The 21,423-nt window shown below is 39.4% G+C and overlaps 2 protein-coding genes across 4 annotated transcripts; both read right to left on the minus strand.

Annotated features, from left to right (window-relative positions):
* Nucleotides 1–1,510: 1,510 nt before the first annotated feature.
* LOC104449858 (protein MLN51 homolog) lies at nucleotides 1,511–8,252 on the minus strand. Of its 2 annotated transcripts, none has more exons than XM_039315443.1 (13): nucleotides 7,656–8,252; nucleotides 7,173–7,597; nucleotides 5,989–6,091; nucleotides 5,663–5,895; nucleotides 4,733–5,571; nucleotides 4,293–4,401; nucleotides 3,822–3,941; nucleotides 3,255–3,310; nucleotides 3,083–3,128; nucleotides 2,890–2,955; nucleotides 2,736–2,813; nucleotides 2,007–2,093; nucleotides 1,511–1,916 (listed from the first exon to the last, which is right to left on the minus strand). In XM_039315443.1, the coding sequence occupies exons 1-10, from the start codon at nucleotides 7,782–7,784 to the stop codon at nucleotides 2,928–2,930; spliced, it is 2,088 nt and encodes a 695-aa protein (XP_039171377.1). In that variant the 5' UTR covers nucleotides 7,785–8,252; the 3' UTR covers nucleotides 1,511–1,916; nucleotides 2,007–2,093; nucleotides 2,736–2,813; nucleotides 2,890–2,927. The 2 variants fall into 2 exon arrangements, with proteins under 2 accessions (XP_039171377.1, XP_039171376.1); XM_039315442.1 differs by lacking the exon at nucleotides 7,656–8,252 and having other exon boundaries at nucleotides 4,733–5,424; nucleotides 5,530–5,571; nucleotides 7,173–7,617.
* Nucleotides 8,253–10,450: 2,198 nt separating this feature from the next.
* On the minus strand, nucleotides 10,451–21,423 carry LOC104449859 (coatomer subunit beta'-2). 2 transcript variants are annotated; one of them, XM_010064147.3, is made up of 25 exons: nucleotides 21,217–21,421; nucleotides 20,711–20,731; nucleotides 20,552–20,613; nucleotides 20,338–20,392; nucleotides 19,220–19,256; nucleotides 18,771–19,096; nucleotides 18,551–18,682; nucleotides 18,321–18,469; nucleotides 17,777–17,845; nucleotides 17,288–17,438; nucleotides 17,144–17,209; nucleotides 16,427–16,615; nucleotides 15,915–16,055; nucleotides 15,754–15,828; nucleotides 15,444–15,620; nucleotides 15,231–15,322; nucleotides 15,024–15,140; nucleotides 14,648–14,762; nucleotides 14,425–14,496; nucleotides 13,590–13,786; nucleotides 13,411–13,504; nucleotides 12,823–12,929; nucleotides 12,423–12,555; nucleotides 11,974–12,191; nucleotides 10,451–10,941 (listed from the first exon to the last, which is right to left on the minus strand). In XM_010064147.3, the coding sequence occupies exons 1-24, from the start codon at nucleotides 21,217–21,219 to the stop codon at nucleotides 12,018–12,020; spliced, it is 2,754 nt and encodes a 917-aa protein (XP_010062449.2). In that variant the 5' UTR covers nucleotides 21,220–21,421; the 3' UTR covers nucleotides 10,451–10,941; nucleotides 11,974–12,017. The 2 variants fall into 2 exon arrangements, with proteins under 2 accessions (XP_010062449.2, XP_010062451.2); XM_010064149.3 differs by having other exon boundaries at nucleotides 10,468–10,941; nucleotides 12,050–12,191; nucleotides 21,217–21,423.

Raw genomic sequence — 21,423 nt, forward strand, 5'->3', positions numbered from 1 at the left:
TGGCACGGTCTATATGAAGTGTCTGATCCTTACCAATCGGCTCCTATCCAATTAAAAAAGACTTTGGTTCTTTTTTTATATGTAGCATTAGCTAGTAACATTCTTAATTCAACCAAAAAAAAATCCACAAATCTTGAAAGATGTGGGTAAAATTTTCGTTTAGGTGGGGCAGCAAAATTACATAAGTCAAATGTTTGAATTATGGGTAAGATGTTAGGCCATGATTGTTTGAGTGAAAAAAAAAATCGCAAGTTAGTATTCTAAATATTCATGTGATCAATCAATGAAAATCATTTACGATCAAAGAAAATATATATACTTAAAGTCAAGAAAATGAATTCTCTAAGTTGAAAAGGAAAAAAACATTTTTCTAAAAAATGATTTTTCAGAAACCATTTTTTTTATCACGAAATTTTCCCCCAAACAGACATCCTTAATGAGTAGTGATTTTCAATTGCTTATTGAAACATAAAAGAATAATTTGGTATTAGGAACACTATTGCATGAGAAAGTAGTAGAGCCTGAGGAGGGCAAATGAAATATAGAACATTGTTTTGGGTTAAACAGCATTAGGATATTTATTTCTTTTTCCTGATTTCACAATATGAACAGATCCATACCGTTCTTACTTAGCCAGTCGCCTGGGAGTTAAAACTCTAGTTGAGGCATAAGGAGCCTGGAGGATCTCCGATATGCCTGGCAGGGATGGGATGAACCCGCACAAAGATGGGATCCAAGCAAATGCCAATACACGCACCTCACTTCGTGAGACGAGGAGGTAAAGAGTATCGAACTCCTCACTTCCCCCCATCTTAAAAAGGCGAGATCCCAACCATTTCCGTTGGCCATCAAAGTGCCGAAACAAACCCTCTCAACTCTGAAATTTACGATTTAGAAAAGGGAGAAAATACATTAATGGCTTTGAAGATCTTCGGTTGGGTTTCCAAATGCAGATAATTGTAGAATTTCGTTGATCATCGTCCATTAAATTATAGTTCGGTTTTTTTTGTTTGACCCATCGGTTTAGTTGTACCGCACAAAAAATAATCACGTTTTATCTAGTCAACCCACATTTTCTATAGGGTGACTCAGACAGATGCTAACAATTAAAAAAAAAAAAATTTGTCAAACAGCTCTTGTATAGTGATGAGTACGTGCTGACACATTATTGAGCTTCCAGAAGAAACTAACTGAACCTCGAGGCGACAGAGGGGACTCGGACATTGATAATTTCAATCTCCCCGATCCCACTCGAAACTTAACGCAAGCATGGTGCCGGTTTGCACTATATTACAAATTCGAGCGACAACAATAAAACAGGAACCGGAACTGGCTTAGCATGGAAAAGAACATGGCCGAACAAGAACTACCATTCTCATCAAAATTTTATTAAACCCAAGAAAAAGAGCTCCCAGGTAGATTCAAAGGACGACAGACTAATCTCTAAGTAGAAATTACGTGCAATATCGTGCCTTGTATGCACGTGTGATGCACAAATATGCACGGTAGGTATATGTAATAGCAGACATGCTTCCAATGCCTATTGAAGTTTGAAAATAGATGGTACAGATAGTTTATGGAAAAGAATCATTGACCCACTCAATAAAGTCGTTATACTTGGATCGTGCTACTAGAGCCAAGTCATGTCCCGGAAGAATGTTCTTCAGAATATAAGTAAAAACCATGCATTAACCAAACCAGAAAACAGGGCATCACAAAGATGCAAATGTCACGGACACAGAACGTAACCACACGATAGTTATCAACTTCATGTCTCATAACAGCTGCTGCAGCACATCGATTCTTCTTTTTTCATTTTCTTATTAGCTCTCTGGAAAAGCCTGTCACCATATCTCTCTCTCACAGGCTTGTTTTAGAAATCAAACCACAGGTAAATCCGACGAGTAACAGAACACCTACCAGAGATATTAAGGGCAAAAAATTACTTTCAATCCACTTCTGCAGGAAAAAAAAAAAGGAGAAATAGAGATGGTTGATTCCCATACCTTACATTAAACAAGAAACTACCACCCGTCAAGCTACAATACGGTTCTCAACTTGACTGCAGCATGACCAGGTATTTGCCACATAACCTACAAACACAGTGAGTTTGATTATAACCATAAGACAATTTAATTCAATCCAAGCCCATGCGAATGCATAGTTTCTACTCAATGAACCTGTCTGTGACACCACTCAGCTAAATTTACACCATCTGATTTATCCTCACATCTTTATTCGAAATATTTGGTCAAATAACCCACAGTTTTCTGTCTGTAAATCACAAGCTAACTTTGAACATACATCTAAACAACTGTAGGCATAAATTGAAAACATGGCTCAGGTTTATATCACAGTTTTGGTGAACAAGTATTTCCATATTCACCTGTCAGACTCGGTATAAATAACCCACAAACAGCTGGCCAATACATTTTTTGTGAAATCTTCCTTTTTTTTCTTTGAATGATAAAAATATTTTATCAAGAAAGTGCCAAGAAGGTAAAGTGTAACGGCTTATGGTAGAAGCCACCCATATACAAAATCATCCATAAAAGACTGTTTCTAACATTTATCACGAAATATATGTATGAAATTGAACTTTACTGCACATTTTTGTTGAGACTCAATGGATAATCCACAAAAGTTTTATCAATAATAGAATATTTCATAAATAAATACTCCCACATATGCATGCAAGCAAGGAAAAAACAAAAAAGAAAAAACAAAGGCCATACCTAACCTATCTCGGGACATTTGTTGGCCCAAAGTGCACCAGACCAAAAGCTGGAAATCACAAGGGCCTAAGAGGCGGCCTGCAAGAGCAGATGATCGTTGGTTCAGATTCATAGAGCACCAATCAGCCCAAAGAACATTTGGGAAAATCTTGACCTTAAACTTGCTAACTCAGTCTGCACATTATTGATGCTTCACTGGCCGAAATTCATCTCTGAGTATCTGCACATGCAAAGATAACATCAAATTTGAGGCATAATGTGTGCGCGTGCATTTTTTTTTTTTTTGGTTGGGGGGGGTGATTTAAAAAAATGCTTCATGGTCTAAATGAATAGAGATTTGCACTTGCCTACGAGGTTTATTTTGTCGCTGTCCATGTTCCTCACTTACAAGTTCTGCACACAACCATCGGTATTTTCAGTTGCATATCCTCAAAGGTCAATTTACAAACTTAAAATTTCAACTAAGCTCAAGCCAACATAGACAGAGTGAAACTGCAAATGTGCGTGCTCATCTCTTACCAGGTTTCTGAGAGGGCTTCCATTCAGAGTTCGGTTTGTTTGGCTGACCTTCCTTGCTGCATATGAAAACACAGAGGCAACCAAGTCTCAGCATCATTTTCCCAAAACTCCCATGTTATATAAAAAGAATGGATCGATACTTTCCACACTCATGTCAAATAACATGATCTCGAAACATCAAGGGAAAAGGAGTATATATGACTGCAAAATAAGCCAGCCAAGACACCAGTATGTCAAATTGTTAAAGTCGACTTTGTTGAAATATAGACTCCACATTCCTTTCGGATTAAGCATTTGGAACATACAAGCAATGATATGAGCGCAGGATTTTTGTTTCAATGAAGTGTACTACCTTCTCAAACCACTAATTTCAATGTTTAGATAGGCATGCAAGTTTTTTCAAGAGTTAAATACTATACATCTACTCCATTTTTTCACTTGCAAATCAAGATATCACATCTTCAAGCATGGAAAACCAATATGTAGCTGAAACAAGTTGTAAATACTGAATGAACATCACAACAAATGCTAAAACCGCCTTATGCAATCCCCGGGCAAAAAACTAACCTTGCCGTGCCCATTGAAGTTGTCTGCCCTGAAGGAGCATGATAAGCACCATCAACAGCAAGGTATGGTGAACAATATGTAGCCCCTAAAGCTCCTGCGGCACCCGCGAGTACAGGTAACCTGATGACAATGAAAATGATTTACGACTTGAGTATTTCTGTAATTACAGAGCATAAAAGTGTCGGACTAAACACTAGTTATGAAAAAGTTAAAAGTAAACATTCTGCATAAACACAATATGACATATAGATAGGTGCTCAATGTATTCTAACGTCCTCTGACCGATTCCAAGCCAATGACTCTGCATTTGTGTGCTTGAACAAGACACTTAATAAGGTGGACAATCTAGCATGAACATCAGAAACAGCTCAACGTGAGCCAACTAATCAGTCTTACCGCACACATAAGACTTTAGTAAACTGGAGAAAGCAACTGGAAAGAAACATGGCAATATAAGACAAATTACTGTACCATGTCATCTCAGAATTTCCCCCCAGACCAAGTTGGGGCTGGGCAACATATCCCGGAAATGCCATGCCGACAGCTGGGACTCCAGGATGCTGACCACCAAATTGCATAACTGCAAGCCATTCATAGCATAACAAGATAAATTTTTGTAAGCTAAAAGGAATAAGGAACCAAATCTGCAAATGCATATCCTTCATGTTAACCAGAAATTTATAAGTAGAATGGTCCTCGCAATCAAGTCCCTCAACTAAAATAAAAATCCTTACTCTAGGTCGCTGCTACAGAAACACTTTGACAATCGTAATTTTATGATCAAACAAAAGGAAAAAAGAGTTATCACAAAAGATGAAAAACTCTGTGGGGTGCTGACTGCTGATTGGATCAGATATTTCACCGAACTTCAAAATAACAGAAAAAAAAATAAAAAGATTCAAGAAATTTACCAGGTAAAAATGCTGGAGTACCAGGGAAGTTTTGGTCACCATGACCAACGCCCATATTCCCACCAGCCCCCATGACATGAGCACCACTATAAACAAAAGAGCCCCTCCCACCTCCTTGAACACTGCCTTTTCCCTTTCCAACCAAAGCCCCAGCTGACTTGTTCGGTTCAGAAGCAGATTCCATCTCTGCAGTTTCATATGAATTTACGGAAGCAGCTGTTTTAGGCGGAGATGAAGCTTGAGATCCACTACCAGGACGCTGTCCTGGCACTTGAGAGGAAGTTTGAACTCTATTTGGGGCAGCACTTCTCTGACCAGCATGGACCTGCACTTGTGGCAATAATCTATTGCTTTGGCCCTGGGAAGGGTTATTTTGATAAGGCATCCGTCCTGCGGGGGGAGCCATCGCCCTTCCTTGAGCCTTAGTCTGAAAAGACTGAGAAGTGTTGACAGATGAACCAGTAGGAGCAACATGCAAAGAGGCCAAAGGTTTCGCAGCAGAAGTAATGACAGAATCATCGATGGAGAGCTTATCTATGCCAACTGAATTAGCTATGTTCTTTCCTCGCAACAATGCACTAGAAGGACGCCCAGAAAAATTGTCATCCACCACAGAACCACGATTGTTCCTATTAAGATTTCCAACTTGCACATCCTTTTTCTGTGTTGAAGCAATATCCTTACTAGAAGAGCTGGAAGGATAAAAAGGTGGAGAAGCATAATTCAAACTCGAAGCAATATGTTTTTTCGCAGGAGCTGCATCAACTTCTGTATTCAAAGTGGATGTAAACACTTGCCCCGAGTTATCTTGTGAAGCTTCTTCATGAGCCTTCTTGTATCTGAAATTTTGGGTGACCAGAAACATATTGGAGTATTAGCTTTAGCAGGAAGAAACAGCTAATTAACACAAACATACAAGAAAGTACTCACTGTTTGTTATAATTTGAAGGTGCATGATTGCTCTTCTTGAGAGAACTTTCATATCTTCTAGGCCCTCTCCCTCTCACGCCTCTAGGTACTTGGCTTTGATTGCCACTGTTATTACCTGTGCCAGCTGGACTATTGTTATCAAAAGCTCTTGCTCTGTTCCCTCTACCATACCCACGGTCAGCACCCCGGTTTCTACCACGACCTCGATAATTACCTCTGGGAGTCCTCCTTCTCTAGATGTCATGACAATAAAGCAAGAGGTAAGTATCAATTCACCTCAAAACATGCTCTTGACAACAAAGCACCACTCCTAAGCATATACCCACCTCATCAAAGCGCCTGTCTTGTATGGTCATCTCTTCAAACTTGTCATGGCCCCACTTCCTCTCATCCTTTGATTCCCACAGCTTCCTACCACCAAAAGTCCGCCTAAACAAAAAGGATATGCGTGGAAAGTAAATGAGAGGTCTTTTCCTGAATCTTAAAACCTATAAAAGACAGAGAAATATATAATGCAGGATAGTAATACTCATACAAAGTGATGTGCGAAGAGATTACAAAGAGAAAACAACACTCATGCCTCACTACATGCACTGGAGAAATGAGCAGAATGAACACTGGTCTTGCTCTCGACAACATCATCCTAAACCAGAAGAATGTAGTGACAATGTAGGATCGTCTTTCAAAATGCCAGCTAGAAAAATAAAGGGTCCATAAAGAATGATATTAGGAAATGGATCTGCTTGTTAAGAACAAAAACAAAATGTACACGGTGAGGGGGTTCATGTTGATCCAATATGTTCAATGCTATAATTTTAATCGGGCAAAAGACTGACAAACTGCTAGATGAATTCTTGTGGGTGATCAGTTGCATAGACTCCTCAGCGATATCAAACAAAATCTGCCAGCACAGACCCACTATGTTTTCCGTACTAACCCGACAAAGTCTAGAGAACTTTAGCAGATCTGACCTTCTTTGGGGGGGCATAGCAGACCCACCTGTTAAACATTGTCCAAATACCGAAGCAAACACCACTTCACCCATACAATGACACGTTCTCCGTCCTCACAGAACCATAAATCCTTATCCCAAAACCACACTACAAAGTCATTGTACCATAACTAATTTGACAAAATTAAACCATATCTAGAACAACAAATCTACCACCTATGTAACAGTCTCTTCACATTTCCAACTTATCGAATGTCTACCATAAAAAAGAAAAAATAATAATTCCTCCAAAGGTTCCGACACCCACAGCTCAAACACTCATAAATAACAAATGAAGTCCTAGGATATCCCTCCTACTAGCAAGAAATTCGTACAAATCAACAATGCACCAAGGAAAAAAACTGTCAAAGCCATAAACCTGCCTCATCCCACTTGCATCTATCACAGAGCCTATCAAATTATACTCATGAAAGCCACAAAAACGAACATAGCCGACACCCAACAGTCCAATGAAACTCGCAACACTGTTAACTCAAAAGATATATTTACGAGCAGTACCTGTTGCGGCCACCTGCATTGTCCCGAAATCGATCATCGTGCATGTAAAAGGCCCCAGCAGTGGGTACCGCAAAAGGCTCGTTCTCCTTCTTCTCCACCTGATCTTCTGCCTGGTCCTCCCCCCACTCGCCCAGAGACTCATCCACGGCTACCTGACCCTCACCCCCGGCATCTCGAGCGACCGCCTCTTTCTCCTCCTCATGCCCCATGTCGACGCCGTCATTCCTCTCCACTTCCCCAACACGCCTCCCATTCACTTCCTCCTCATCAACCGCTTCCTCCGCATCCTCATAATGGCCTTCCTCCTCTTCCTCCTCTCCGTCCAACTCCTCCTCCTCCTCTAACTCGCCCTCTTCGTCGTCATAATCGGCGGCCCCGCCCTCGCTGTCGGAATCCTCGGAGCGAATCCGACCCATTCGAGATTCCTTCCCTCCTCCGCCTCCTCCTCCTCCTCCTCCTCCCTCCTCCTCCTCCTACCCCCACCGGCGCCTCCTCTTCCTTTTCGCTCTCCTCGTCGTCGCTCGCGGCTCTCCGCCTCCGCATCGCCAGCGACTGCTTCGTCTCCTCGGGATCGCTCTCGTAATCAACCTCATCCTCCCTCTCCGTAGCCATCAACTCGACTTCAAACCGAACGCCACAGCCTCAAATCGCCAACACGGGAGGAAACAAAATCTTCAACAGATCGAACGAGAGGTAACGTTTCTCGACGATCACGCACCTACCGGAACGGATACGCAAGCGCAAGCCACTGTCGCCCCCCAAAAATAAAAATAAAAAATAAAAAAAATGGAAACTTGCAGAAGAAGGAAAGAGACGAAAGCACCGAAATCGCTAAATCCCGCACCAATGGCAATCCCCGAGAATTCTCGACGCCGAAGCGGCAATCGCGATTAGGGCTCGAAATTGGATGAATCAGGGGGAGATGGGGTCGGGTGCAATCGGAGAAATGATTCCTCTCGAAGGAAACCCTAGATTTTTAGAGAGAGAGAGAGAGAGAGAAAAGGGGGGGAGATTTTTGTGGGTGCGCGTCATCAGATGAGCATAGAGATAGAGAGAGAGAGAGAGAGAAGGGTGATGGAAGGATAGTACTTGGATACTCTGTCAAAAGTTAAATCGCGGGCGGGGTGCTCCCCGGGGGGGGTATTTTGGGGCTTTCGCCCCCGATGTTTCCTCGACGCTTTCTGGTTCGCGCTTGCTGATTGGGTTGTCCTGACACGTCGTCGATGTAGAGCTGTTTTTCCCTTCTCCTTCTTCTTCCTTTTTTTCAGATTTATTTATTACATTTTTATATTCTCGTAAAATCTACCGATCGAGAAAAAAAAAAAAAAAATCGAAGTAGCTATCCCAAAAGTAGAAGACCCATCGCAATGCCTTCTCTCTTTTTTTCGGTTGGAGTTCATGGGACTTGCTATTTCTTGACATCTCATTTTTCTTCCAAAAAGATTACTATTACCGGAATTTTATAGGGGGCGCGAAAACCTTTCATTGGAAAAGACACTTGAAATTGGTTATTCGAAAAATAATAAATACATAGACAAGTGAGTTACTATTTCTTCTCAGTCTATTGACTTTATGAGAATAAATCCCGAATTTTACCATCTTATGTTAAATTATGGAAATAAGAGTCTAAGTTCGCATGACGAGACTTTATTGAGATACGTTTTCTCCTCTGGCACCATTTAATTAGTTTGTTGTTTGGTATAAATGATAGAGTTTGAGTTCAAAAAAATTGCAACGCTCGATATTTTCATTTATGCAATTATCTTTTGAGTAAATCACATGTAGAAAATCAACTAGAGATGCATATCACAAGCTCCCCAATCTTATCATCGTCTAAGCAAGTTTACCCAATCCAATTCGACCAAACTAGAAAGACCGTTTTAGATGTCTGGTTGTACCTTGTCTACCTTTTCTATTTTTGGTAAAATGTATCATAAAATGTACCATATTTATAGATTTACAGAAAAATTACTAAGAAAATCATAAATTTATTACATTTGTGTCAATTTAATTTAATTGTAATTATATTAATTTAATTTAACCAATCAATTTTGGCTAATTCGATGCTAATATGGACACTAGGTTACTTTGACATAGATAATATTTAATAAAAAATATTTTTATTTTTTTATTCTTCCTCTTTTTTTTCTTTTCTATTCTTCCTTCTTTAGCTTTCCTTCCCCATAATGGCCATTGAGTGTCGCAACCTTAGCTCGCCCTTCCCCAAACGCAAGTGAGGCCTAAGGGCCATAAGCAAGGCGCTTGGCTTGAATATAAGTGAGGCTGGCCTTGCCTTGGCCTTGCCAACCGTGGAAAATGCGACCTTGCTTGTAGCTAGTGAGGCCATGACCACCTTTGCCAGTGCCTAAGCGAGCTCGACCTCACCTAGTGATGACAAAGCAAGCCTCCCCATTGGCCAGTGAGGTCACTTCAGCCTCGCAACCAACCAAAAGGAGGAAGAAGAAAAAAAACGAAAAATTAATTAAAAAGCTCTCAAAAATATGAAAATACTATTAAAATTTGTCTCATTTAACATCGATAATGCCACGTCAACATTAACCGATTAAATTTTGCCAGATGAACTGCATCGATACAAATTATAAAAGATTTAAGGCTCAATTGGCCCAAAAAAAGTAATATTAGGACTTAACTAACACAATTATAATAAGTTTAAAGACTTTTTTTTTTTTTGGTAATTTTCAGAATTTTTGCTGGTTTAGCTTTTCAGCGTTAGCATGCCTAACAAAGATAGATCAAGCACCAGGACTTTTCAAATAAGCAAACATTAAAAGGGAGAATCATTTGCTTTGCTATAGGGCGGGATTCAGGCAAGTGATCGAGTTCCTCTACCGCAACGAAGAACGCATGATGTAAACGCATTTCGCCTGAAGGACCTTAGACTACCAAGGCGGGAACTGCACAGTAAAACCCCTAACAGGGAAGATGACGATAATCACGATAAAAAAGGATTCGGAAAACCATAATAAAGTGCAAGAGCTGACAGATTGGATGACTAATAACACGGTTCCAGTCTTCGGAATCCAGCCAATTCGCAGTGACTGGGAAAGTACCGATGAGAAAACAACTCCTCATCCTCAAGGAATGTAACAAGAAAAAGAGAGCAACCGAAACTAAGACTCGGGACGCTGTGCGATACAAAATTCGAGTCCCTAAATTAGCGGCATCACCCGATATAGAGAAAAATCCCAGTGATCGCTTTTCAGGAATACCTGCAGTGAAGTTGAACGGGGAAGAAAAGGAAGCAAGTTTGTGTATGGTTGGATATAACCCAAGATCTTATGAATTTATTTTCAATTTTTCCAATAATAAAAACCTTGTGGAACATACTGTAGTTCCACTTCCAATTGAAGATGTGATCCTCACAAGCTTTGTACCCTAAGCAAGAATGCTCCAATTCATTGCCAAGGTATGTATCTTGGGACAAACACCAATCAAATAATCATCAAAATTACTCCTGATCAGTAGTTCTTCAACATATTATACTCTACAACAAAATCCGCCACGTACACTTCCTACAAATGTATCCTGCCCTAGCTAAGCACGCTTTTCATAAATGAACTACCGCCATAAAAAGCTCGTGACTCTCAACTTCCACGGAATAGGATTGAAATGTGCAAAGCATGTCCAAATCTCTTTTCCACCAACCCTCTCCCATCAGCCAATTGAAAGTACTTGTTATCACCTTAAGGATAGTACAGCGGCAAGGAATTCTCTCGAAGATAGGGGAACTAATGATGTGGCGTGAGCACTGCCAAGAAAGGTAAAAGAAATGTAAGAACCAATTCTAGAACCGTTGACATCCAAGAAAGGAAAAAGAAAGGTAAGAATCAATTCTAGAAAGACATCCACCTCACAAGGAAAAATAACCAGATGCAACAACATAAAATAGAGACAAAAAGTAACTAGATCCTAGGCAGTTGAATTAAGGAAACACTTGATTCAGATATTAAACTGAGTTGCCATTTGCAAAGCAAAGCACGTCATGAACATCATAGGCAGTTGAATTAAAATGGCTCAAAGCTCAAAATTCACCCAAATTATTTTAGTAACATTTACATGTATCTTACCAAGTCTGAAATGGCACTAATATACCTCTAATAGCACCAAACAGTAAGCAAGTATTTTCTCCCAGATTAATGGAAAAGGCCAGAAGAGCACATTGGTATCTCAATAGAATTAAAGCCATGCTACAGGGAATGACTGCACTCAGGGTATATAGTTGATATGATGAAAAATGTCTATTTATAAGACTAAGTTCCAGCTCTAATTGACCAAGATGCATCTCATGCAATAAAATAAGCCCTTTTATCAAATTCAAGAGGTATTGAGATTCTAGGAGTTATCAGCCCCCTGACGGTTCTTAAACCAGGGGTCAGTTGGGTAGTAAGCAATTACAGAAGACCTAAAATTCAGAGAAAAACAGAGCAATTCCAATTTTGAGTAAACAAAGAACAATACAGTGAGACGTTATGATTTCGTATAGCTCCTTTACCCATAGCAGGAAAGAAGAAAAGGAGAAGGTCAAATAATATCCCAACTTCTTTTGCCATGAGCCATTCATAAACAGCCTCTCAAAGCATATTCATAATATTATAGGAGCAGACGCAGCACTAGCAGGAGAAGTCCTACATTAACATCTATCATTATGATGAATTTCCCAATTTCCATCAACGAAAAGAAAGTATACTCTAAAAATCTAAATAATGTCAAACAACTCAAAATGCAGAAATATCTTGTGTAAATGGGAGTTGGAAATGGCACTTTAGAATCAATTAATCACCAGGGACAAAATTTGGATTTTCACACTGGCCCAACCAATTGCTTTTAGGCCGACGGAGTTCCTTCATTATTCGTACCCCACTCTTCTTCAGCCTCGTTGCCATTAACGAGTACGGCACCGTCATTAGAATCGGCATCCACTACGACAGCCTCCTCTTGGCTCTCTTCTTCTGCATAATGTTCCTCAGCATTTTGTTCCTCTCCATCTACTTCAGTGACCTACACAAATGCATTATTAAGTAGAGGCCCTTCTTCCCTCATTTTTTAATGGCTGAATCAAAAGATTTCATATTTAGGTGGAAAACAATTCATTTATAGATAATAAATTTCAGTGAATGTATGTCAACTTCCATATTATAATAGAAGCATGATAACCTGATCAACTTTTTACCCAAATATCAGACAGGAGAATAAAGATACTCTAACAAAATAAAGGATTCTCTAATGTACCTCATGATTTGAGTCACCATTTTCAAGAGGTTCATTTTCCTCATCCACTTGCATGTTTCTGAAAGCCTCTACAAGAGTACTATGTGATCTATCAGAGTAATTGAGATATTCTTCCGCTGGAGGATGAACACCCCTGTTGAACAACACAAGGATAATCTTTAACCCAGAAACGAAGCATGTGACTAGAAACAACTAAATAGGAAAAATGCGTTGCCATATCATGCAAGAGAAAACAAGACAACTAAAGAAACAGCTCAATTTATGGGAGTCAAATACTAAAAGGAGCTGTAAAAATGGAAGTGCTCGGAAAGAAGAGGACATAAGCAGGTCCCAGTTAGACTTCAAGACTATATTGACATAAAGAGAGATAATATTTGCAGAAATGATACATTCTTAGTACCTGGTCTCTGCAACTTTGGATTCAACCGAAAGTGCTACTTGCCAATCATCAAACATGTTTGGATACTCTTCTGGATCAGCCAAAGATTCAGCAGCTTTTGGATTAACCTGTCATTAGGTGTGTTGCATATTTAGTACTAAGCAACATATACTACCACAATATCAAAAAAACATTCACAGTGACTGCTGAGTAAAAGAATAAAATGACTTGTCAACAAGTGAGAATATAAAGTACATCGGCTACACTATATATAAGTTATCAAGTATAACTAAAATGGACAAGCAATTGGATTCAAAATCATTTGAAATACCTAGAAGGAAAGCATCTATTATGATGCTGCATCTAACAGGGCAAAATAACTGAAATATGAGCAGAGCTCCCAACAAATAGTCAAGATAGCTTAATAGGGGAGAAAACCTTTATAAGTATCTATAGCAAACTTAGGATCTAAATGTAACACAATGAAACAGGCATTGGGGAAACTCAGGAAAACCTTTGCTTGTTTACAAGTAAACAGTATATACCAAGGCAATCAATAACAAGCACCAGTTGCGGCACAATCAGGAAACGAAAACAGAATTAAGTTACCTTATTGAGGTCTTTTCTCCAGATAGCAACTATGTCTGAAACTTTGCTAGGCAGATAAGATCGCGCCATCAGAGCAGCCTCGGGTATCCGATTGCTGCAGAAAAGAATGGTTTGATTGACATTTCATATTCAGTATGGCACTCGTAGAGGCACTTTCAAGTCAACAAAATAAGGATTACCTATCTATCAACAGCTGGAGGCAGTCTTCCAATTTACCCAACATAAACAGACATAAAAATGCAACGTTGTTCTTTCCTTGCTCTTTAGCAAGGGATGCAAGTCTTAAAATTCCTTCCGCATCACCCAAGGAAGAGTAAAGCAGTAGTAAACCACTCAAATCCATCGCGTGATTCATACACTCTTCTGCCATATCCAACTGCAATTAATCATGACAATCAGAATTATGTAAACTCAGCCAAATCTTAAAAAAAGTTGATAAAAACCATAAAAATAATAATAATAACAACAATAATATCTTCTCAGTGCAAATGTTTAGAGATACAGAAGGAAATAATTATTGAAGAGTCTAGTATAACACACATCCGAAAACTCCAGCTCAGATCGAGACTAAATGTTCATTGAATCTCATCTACCATCACATTATTTTCCTACACAATCCTCGCTACAATAAGATCACCAGAATCAAATGAAAGGAAAGAGGTTTAGTTTATGCAAAAATGCACTTTTGCGCCCTAAAAATTATGCACAGCTTCAACAAAACTTGCAACCAGAAAAAAAAAACTCAGTTACAAGAAAATGAACTTCCTAAAGCGCCCCCAAGGGGGCGGGCCCCTCTCTTGTTTAACAATTCAATAGTCTTTCGTATTAACAAAATTTTCATTTCCCCTTTAAAGATTAGATTCATTTATAAATCCATCTTTAATGGTTGCATCGTCTGGATGGAATTTGATCAATCAAAAAGACTATGGGCAATATAGATTCTCAAAATGGGTTTAAAAAAATTGCAGTGACTATATCTAGAACCAGAAAAATTGTGTTCAACATAAAAAGAACCTTTCCAGTAGACATGGCTAATTCTCCCAACTGTTTCCACTTCGACTCGCTCTGGACTTCTGCAGCAATTTCCTGTAACCAAGCAAATGAAATTGTATTGACATAACAGCTAATACGGGAAAAGTTTGTCTTCTGTAGCAATTTCACTGCCTTTACAACAGGTTCTACTAATACAATTCTAAGTTCTCCGGTGACAATTCAGGTGATGAAAGACTTCACTCACCTTTGCAATCCCCAATCTGCCAAGTTGAATGGCCAGTTCAAATCTATAATCGGGGTCTGTGGCTACTTCAAGAGCATCTTCTACCATACCTCGTGATTCCAAGAAACGGGCCACACTGTAATGTGACATGAATTCCAAATTGAAGTTAGAAGAGAATGAAAATGTTAAACGGTCATAATCAGTATTAGAAATTGCATGTGCTGACGAGGCCAAGGAAGGAGAGACTATTCCATTGCATTGAATAATACATGGCCAAGGCAGCAATTAATAATGAAATGTCAATGGCATTGAGTTATTGTTTTTGAAATATTTACGGCGTCTTCACACATATAGAGTGTGCAAAAAAAGGTTTTCTCAATGTTGGCTATCGCTTTACCTGTTATGGTGCTCTTTCGGAATGGAAGGTAAAATCTCATTTGCCCTCTCAAGATCCCCACGCATCACTAGAGTCTTGTACTCGATCAAGCTGAGAAGTAAAGTGTATCCCATGACACTGCACAAATAGTATGAGAAACCAACAAAAGCTTGGTGAGTGTTGGCCATGTGAAACTCACACTCAGAGAATTACAAAATATGTGCTCACTTAAATTCTTTGTCTATTAAATACACCCGGCTTTGACTTGCAAGATATCCTAGCAAGTACATGGGCCTGTCCAGATGAAACATCGTTGTCACCTGACATAATAGATAAGTCAAGAAGATTATCAAACAATAATGTAATATCACAAAATGATAAGACAGTTGCAAGGAGAGAAAGATAAGAGCAATGTGAGGGAACAAGATGAAGATACTATACCTCACCACCAACACAGTAATTAAGCCTCCAGGAAGAGTTATTATAGATGAAACAATCACCAACCCAAATACCAGTCCTGACACGTTCATTGGTCTCGTGCAGAAGCTCAAAGGCATCTTCAACTCCTTGTTCATCTACCACTTTTCCACTGTCCAGAAAAGAAGAAACTACATCCCTCTGCAAAACGAAACATAACCTAGATGTCAATAGACAATAAATTTCCCAATGAGTAGTCCAGTCTCCCAGAACTATTCAAGTATCGACACAGAGATGATAGCACAATGAGAAATGTAGAACATGAAATCCTTACATTGTACTTCAGGATATAGAAAGATGTATCACTGGCAATGGCCACCAAATCGCCACTGTCAGCCCAGTAGAGGTTCTGAAACAGCAGAGCAACGTGTTAGAAAGGCAGTGAATTGTGGCTGAAACATGCATAGAAATGACAAAGGTATCCAGTGACATTACTTTCACGTTGACATCAATCCTTCTGATCAACCTGCATTCAGCCCAATCATAGAAACAGATGAAGTCATTGGAGCACATTGCCAACAATGTTCCACCGTAAATACGCTCCGCCGAAAAGGTTGGCCGGACACTTCTTTTTTCCTGAAAATTGACCTCTGTTATATTCCATTGCCATCCTCCAATTCATGCAATAGATAACATTAATCCATCTACAGAAAATCTCATACAGGTTCAGAACACAGGACATTAACTAATCAAAAATCACCCATGACCAGAAGAAACTCTGAGCTTCGCGAGTCATTTAAGATGACACAAACAATGGCAGACTTAGAAACTGACAAAGAGCAGGATAAATTGACGTAAAAACAGAAAAATCGGGAAAATTAAGCTTCAGCCACCATGCTTACTAAAAGAAAAGAAAAGCTAGTAGAAAACAACTTAACCAGGACTTCCAGAATCTCCACCAATAAGAACCATAAAAACCCCATCATCTCTGACCTGGAAATACAAACCTGGAAATTTTTACTGAAAATTTTGATCTTTGAAGTACTTTCTCTAACAGCATATTCTCCATCAGATGACCAGGCAAACTCCAACGCAGAACCAAAGGACCTGTTTCTCCATGCCAATGCAGTGTATATAATGTATTCACCATCTCCACAAACAACAACAAACCTCCCGTTGGGGTTGTGCTTCAAGCTCTGAAAACAGCAAATATCTTTAAGATAGATGGAATGCAGTAAAAAAACTTGTCATACTTTAAAAATACAGAAGCCATTTAGATGAAAATTCCGCATGTTCTTGACAATAAGCACACAACATACAGGTAAATAGCCAATTCAAAATTCATTAATCTCTGCATTTCCCACACAATGTCAAAATAGTTCCTAATTTGGAAGGTGAAACATAGTTCAAACTTTCACCGGAAACTGCAAGCCAGGCAATTCAAAAATTAATTGCAAATCTTTCCAAAGGATAAAGTTCAAACACTGCAGAAATGCACTCTAATCACAGCTGAGTTAAAAACACGACTTGAAGGAACTAAAAGTCATGATGTTCAAAACAGAATTCCAAAATAACAGCTAAGAAAACTTCTGAAACGAAATATTTTCTCAGTGAAGATACACTAAGTTGCTACCAGAGCCCACATTTTTCAGAAGTGTGAGGGACCCCATGTCATAATGGAGACTATCTTTCAATGACAAAGTATCTACAGTGTAGGAACTTACTTGAGGATAAAGATCACAGGTCCCCAACTCCTTAACAGCCAATGGCAGTCTCTCTCCATCAGTAATCTAAAGGAAGAAAAAAAATTGTGAAAATCTAATAAAACACATCTATTACAACAATGCATTATTTTAGGTGCCTCAAACCTCATAATCTGCTCCCACGCTCTTAATATTTACTGTCTGAATTTCATTATGCTTCGCCCATATAATCTTCCCACTATTGTCCATACTAGCTACAGGAACCTCCCGACCAAGTTTAACCATGATGGTTCCTTCGTCATATCCAATCACAACCCTGTAAGGAGAGCTCTAGTTACCCCATTTGTACACAACTTATTATAAAGATAAGAGACAACATGCAATAACTTGAAAGAAAATGACGTGTATTAACTACAGACAAAAGCATCTTAAATATAATGAAACACTATACGGGAGAACTACAGAAACATGGCTGTTGACCTGTTCCTTTATATTGTTTTTGTATTCTCTAAGCAAATAAAAAAGTTGAAGACAATTTCAAATGAAATTGCAAAATCAACCACTAAATCTTCCAAAGAGAAGTTGATAGCTTAGACAGCGAAAAACCTATAGTAATCAAGCTAAATAAGTAGCGAATTCAATGTTAAAACTTACCGGCGCGATCCTTTCATGTACCCAATAGCCCAAACTCTTTCCAGCCCGTAATTCAATGTGTTCTCAAGCCTGTCAAGAAATTGGTTACATCAAGTAGGATTGCACAGACTCAATACGTCACTACAAAACTTCAGATAAAAAAACACGAGAATGACAAGTGCCAATAATAACAGTCAAGAAAAGAAACGCCGATAATGGACATAGTTCCACACCAATTGTTGTTTAGCAAGATGAACAGAGAAAGGCTACATGAATCATGCATTGAAAACAATAGTTCTATACAAAAATTGATGGATTTCGCATTTACTAGAATTAAAGCACTTAAGCTCCATACATATAAATTGTAAATTTAAGAATTCCATTGCTTAAATTACACTATGACAGACTTATGTTTGGACCACATAGGATCCCAGCGATTGATAGTATGCTCATTATTTTGAGCATACGTTGGGCTATGAACCATATACAGTCCAATACAGATAATGGGGAAAAAGAAAAACAATTCGAATTTAACATGACATCTTATGCCCTCAATTGAACTCACCTATAAGTAGTTGAATGCCATATGCGAACTGTACCATCCTCAGAACCAGTAATTATTATAGGCAGGTCAGGGTGAAAACACACAGCTGAGACATTATGTGTATGGCCCTCCAATGTCTGGACACAACTTTTGGTCTGATAATCCCAGACCTGATCAATACAACCAAAACATGAATAACAACGGTATGGATGCAGAACTAATGCATTGCCCAAAGAGAGTATGTATCACACCTTTGCAGTATGATCATCAGAACCAGTAATAAGATACGGTTTATCACCGCCAGTAAAGTAATCCACACAATTGACTCCTTTCTGATGAGCATCTAGAGTAAAGTTTGGGTCAGGGGAGCCAAGATTCCAGATCTGCAAAAGATAATATAGTAGAATCAACATTACTACCAATTAAAGCAGAAACCACAAGCAGGAAATAACAAAAAGTTTCAGTTCTTACTTTTATGGTACGATCAAGTGATGCACTAGCAAAAGTATTGGTGTCTTTTGGGTTAAATGTCACTTGCATGACATAATGGGAATGTCCTTCAAATATTTGAGTACACACCCAACCCTTCTCCCAGTCCCAGAGTTTGATCAGCATGTCATCAGATGACGAGAGCACATATGGGAGAGTGGGATGGACAGCCACACACCTAATGTAATCTGTGTGTGCCTCAAACACCTTTGCCTTGTCCATGGTATTGTAATTGTAAACACGAATAAACATGTCATCAGCTCCAGCAACAACCCACTGCTTCCGTGCAATAAATTTGGCTGATCTAACTGCATACAAATGGCAAGGACTTCAGAAAGCATTGATAAGAAAATTGCTGGTAACAGAATGTCAAGTGCAACAGCAATCCCTCTCGAGAAAGTGCAAATGCAATTAAATCATGTACTAAGTACCTGGAAGCTCGGTGACTTCGAAAGATTTCACCATGGTCTAATAGCATCAAGAAAGTTTAAGTTAGCAAAATTGCCCATCCCAAATCAAGATAAGCTAAGATACTCCACATCATCGACATATGTTTAAACTTCATCCAACAGTGCATACTACCAATATATCTTAGCGTTACTCCTCCAAGAAAAGCTTCTCCGTGAATTCAACATATCATCAAAAGCACAAAGCAATGACAGTTTTTCAAAATATGTAGAGTTTTCAGAGCAGTTGGCTAGAACATATTAAACAAATAAGACAATTGAAAAATGCTAATCAAATGAAGATTTCATAGTGACACAGTGGCCATAATCAACAAATTCTGTCCTATCTGCAGAGAGACCGCCAACTAACCAAATTTCTTGCATAAAAAAAAAAAAAAGAGATATATGCAGAAGCATCAAAGATTGTCATCTGATCTTATGCCAGACAGAAGTTCATATTGGCTAGTGTTAGTCATTAGGAGACATCAATAATAAAGGCCCATGATATGAATAAAATAATGTGAGCTGTCCTTAATTATCTGCTGCTCTTATTTTTCTCGAAGTCCATTCGACTTGCTGGAACTCTATCAAGTTGAGCTTTGTTTAGGCCATGCTCAAGCAGTTTAGGCAATTTTATTCAAGTACAAGCTCATTAAAAGTAGACAAGTAACTTTTTAACTTGATTCAGTGTCTAGAATGCAAGTGCAAACTGAATTCACCATGAGTACCATAGGGAATTACACGCTTAATTATATTTTAAATTCAAAAGAGCTTGAACGTCACCTTGTTTCTAGTCATCTATTCATATCAAGTAAGTCCAATAACCATCACATTCAAGCCAAAAGAATTAACTTAAATCGAGAATCTATTACAAGGATCTTGAATTGATTTAAGTATTAGTAATGTCCACACTCAGCTTAATTTTATCTCAAATGACTTTCTTTTACTGACTGAATAGATGACAGAAATGCATAAAAAACCCTGACAAGAATGCTTTAAATTGGGCCACTCCTTCAACTTTTTCTTTCAACTGAAAAGTGAATACACAACACTCTAAGCACAAAAAGAATCATCTATAAGAAAACTATACTTCAATTCCATACCTGTGACTGGTAGTTCCAGATACAAACAGTTCCCGAGTACAAACTCGCAAGGATCCTGCGATTCAAAATAATGCATCAGAGAAAAAGGCGACACAGAGGTGAAATAATTGTACCTACACTGTGCAAATAAATTACAGAGGGAATCTAGCAAAACTAAATCGCCTTGGGGAGAGGAAAATGGGTACAAAGCTCAAGTACAAAGACTGCGCAATACCATGGTTCCGTAGGATGCAGATCGACAGACTTTACCCTCTCTGATCTTTGCGCGAGCTTCCTCTGATAACAGACAATTGGAAGAAAACCGTCACTCCAACATAAAACAACAAACGCATCAAGAACAATGAACGTGAATTCAAGACTCAGACAGCAGTACCTTGATTTCAAGTCTGAGAGGCTGTGGACACAAAAACGAAAACAACGGGAAACAGTAATTAGTCGATAATCAATCTACAAAACACCCTACAAATCCAGTCCAATAATCCAATCCACGGGAAGGAAAAAAAAGAAAGAGAAAAAACGGGGAAAACGAAAATTCCAATTGCGACATTCCACGACAACCGAGGCATTCCCAAAATAAGGAACCGCGCAGTTCATATAGCACCCGACCGAAGCCAGCGGGATTCGACGACATCGACGCCGTCGCGCCCGGCACCGATCAACGGCGAGAATTCATCGAATCATTCGGCCCCACCCCCCGCCGACAGCCAGCCACTGATCCACACGCCAGCGTCCGCCCCGGGCCTCTCCGGGGCCCGGAACCGGCATCGCTTCGCGCGAGAAGATCCGGAAACGCCGCATCGAAGCCTAATTCCGCCAGATCTAAGCAGCATCGATCGGCGAAAGGAAAACGGAGAAACCCCGAGAGGGGCGCGCGCTCACCATTGTCGATCGGGATCGCTAGGGTCGATCTGGAACCGGCGGAATCTGGAGATCCAGCTGCCTCGGAGAGTGATCTAGAGAGAGAGAGAGAGGGAGGGAAGGGAGGCAGCGAGAGCGGAAGAGAGAGAAGGGGCAGGAGGCTTTGAACTACAGAGGGAGCTCTGTTAATACGATGAAGAAAGTTTTTTTTTTTTTTCCTTCTCTCTC

Source organism: Eucalyptus grandis, chromosome 6, assembly GCF_016545825.1.
Source record: "Eucalyptus grandis isolate ANBG69807.140 chromosome 6, ASM1654582v1, whole genome shotgun sequence".
In the NCBI taxonomy this organism is placed as follows: Eukaryota; Viridiplantae; Streptophyta; class Magnoliopsida; order Myrtales; family Myrtaceae; genus Eucalyptus; species Eucalyptus grandis.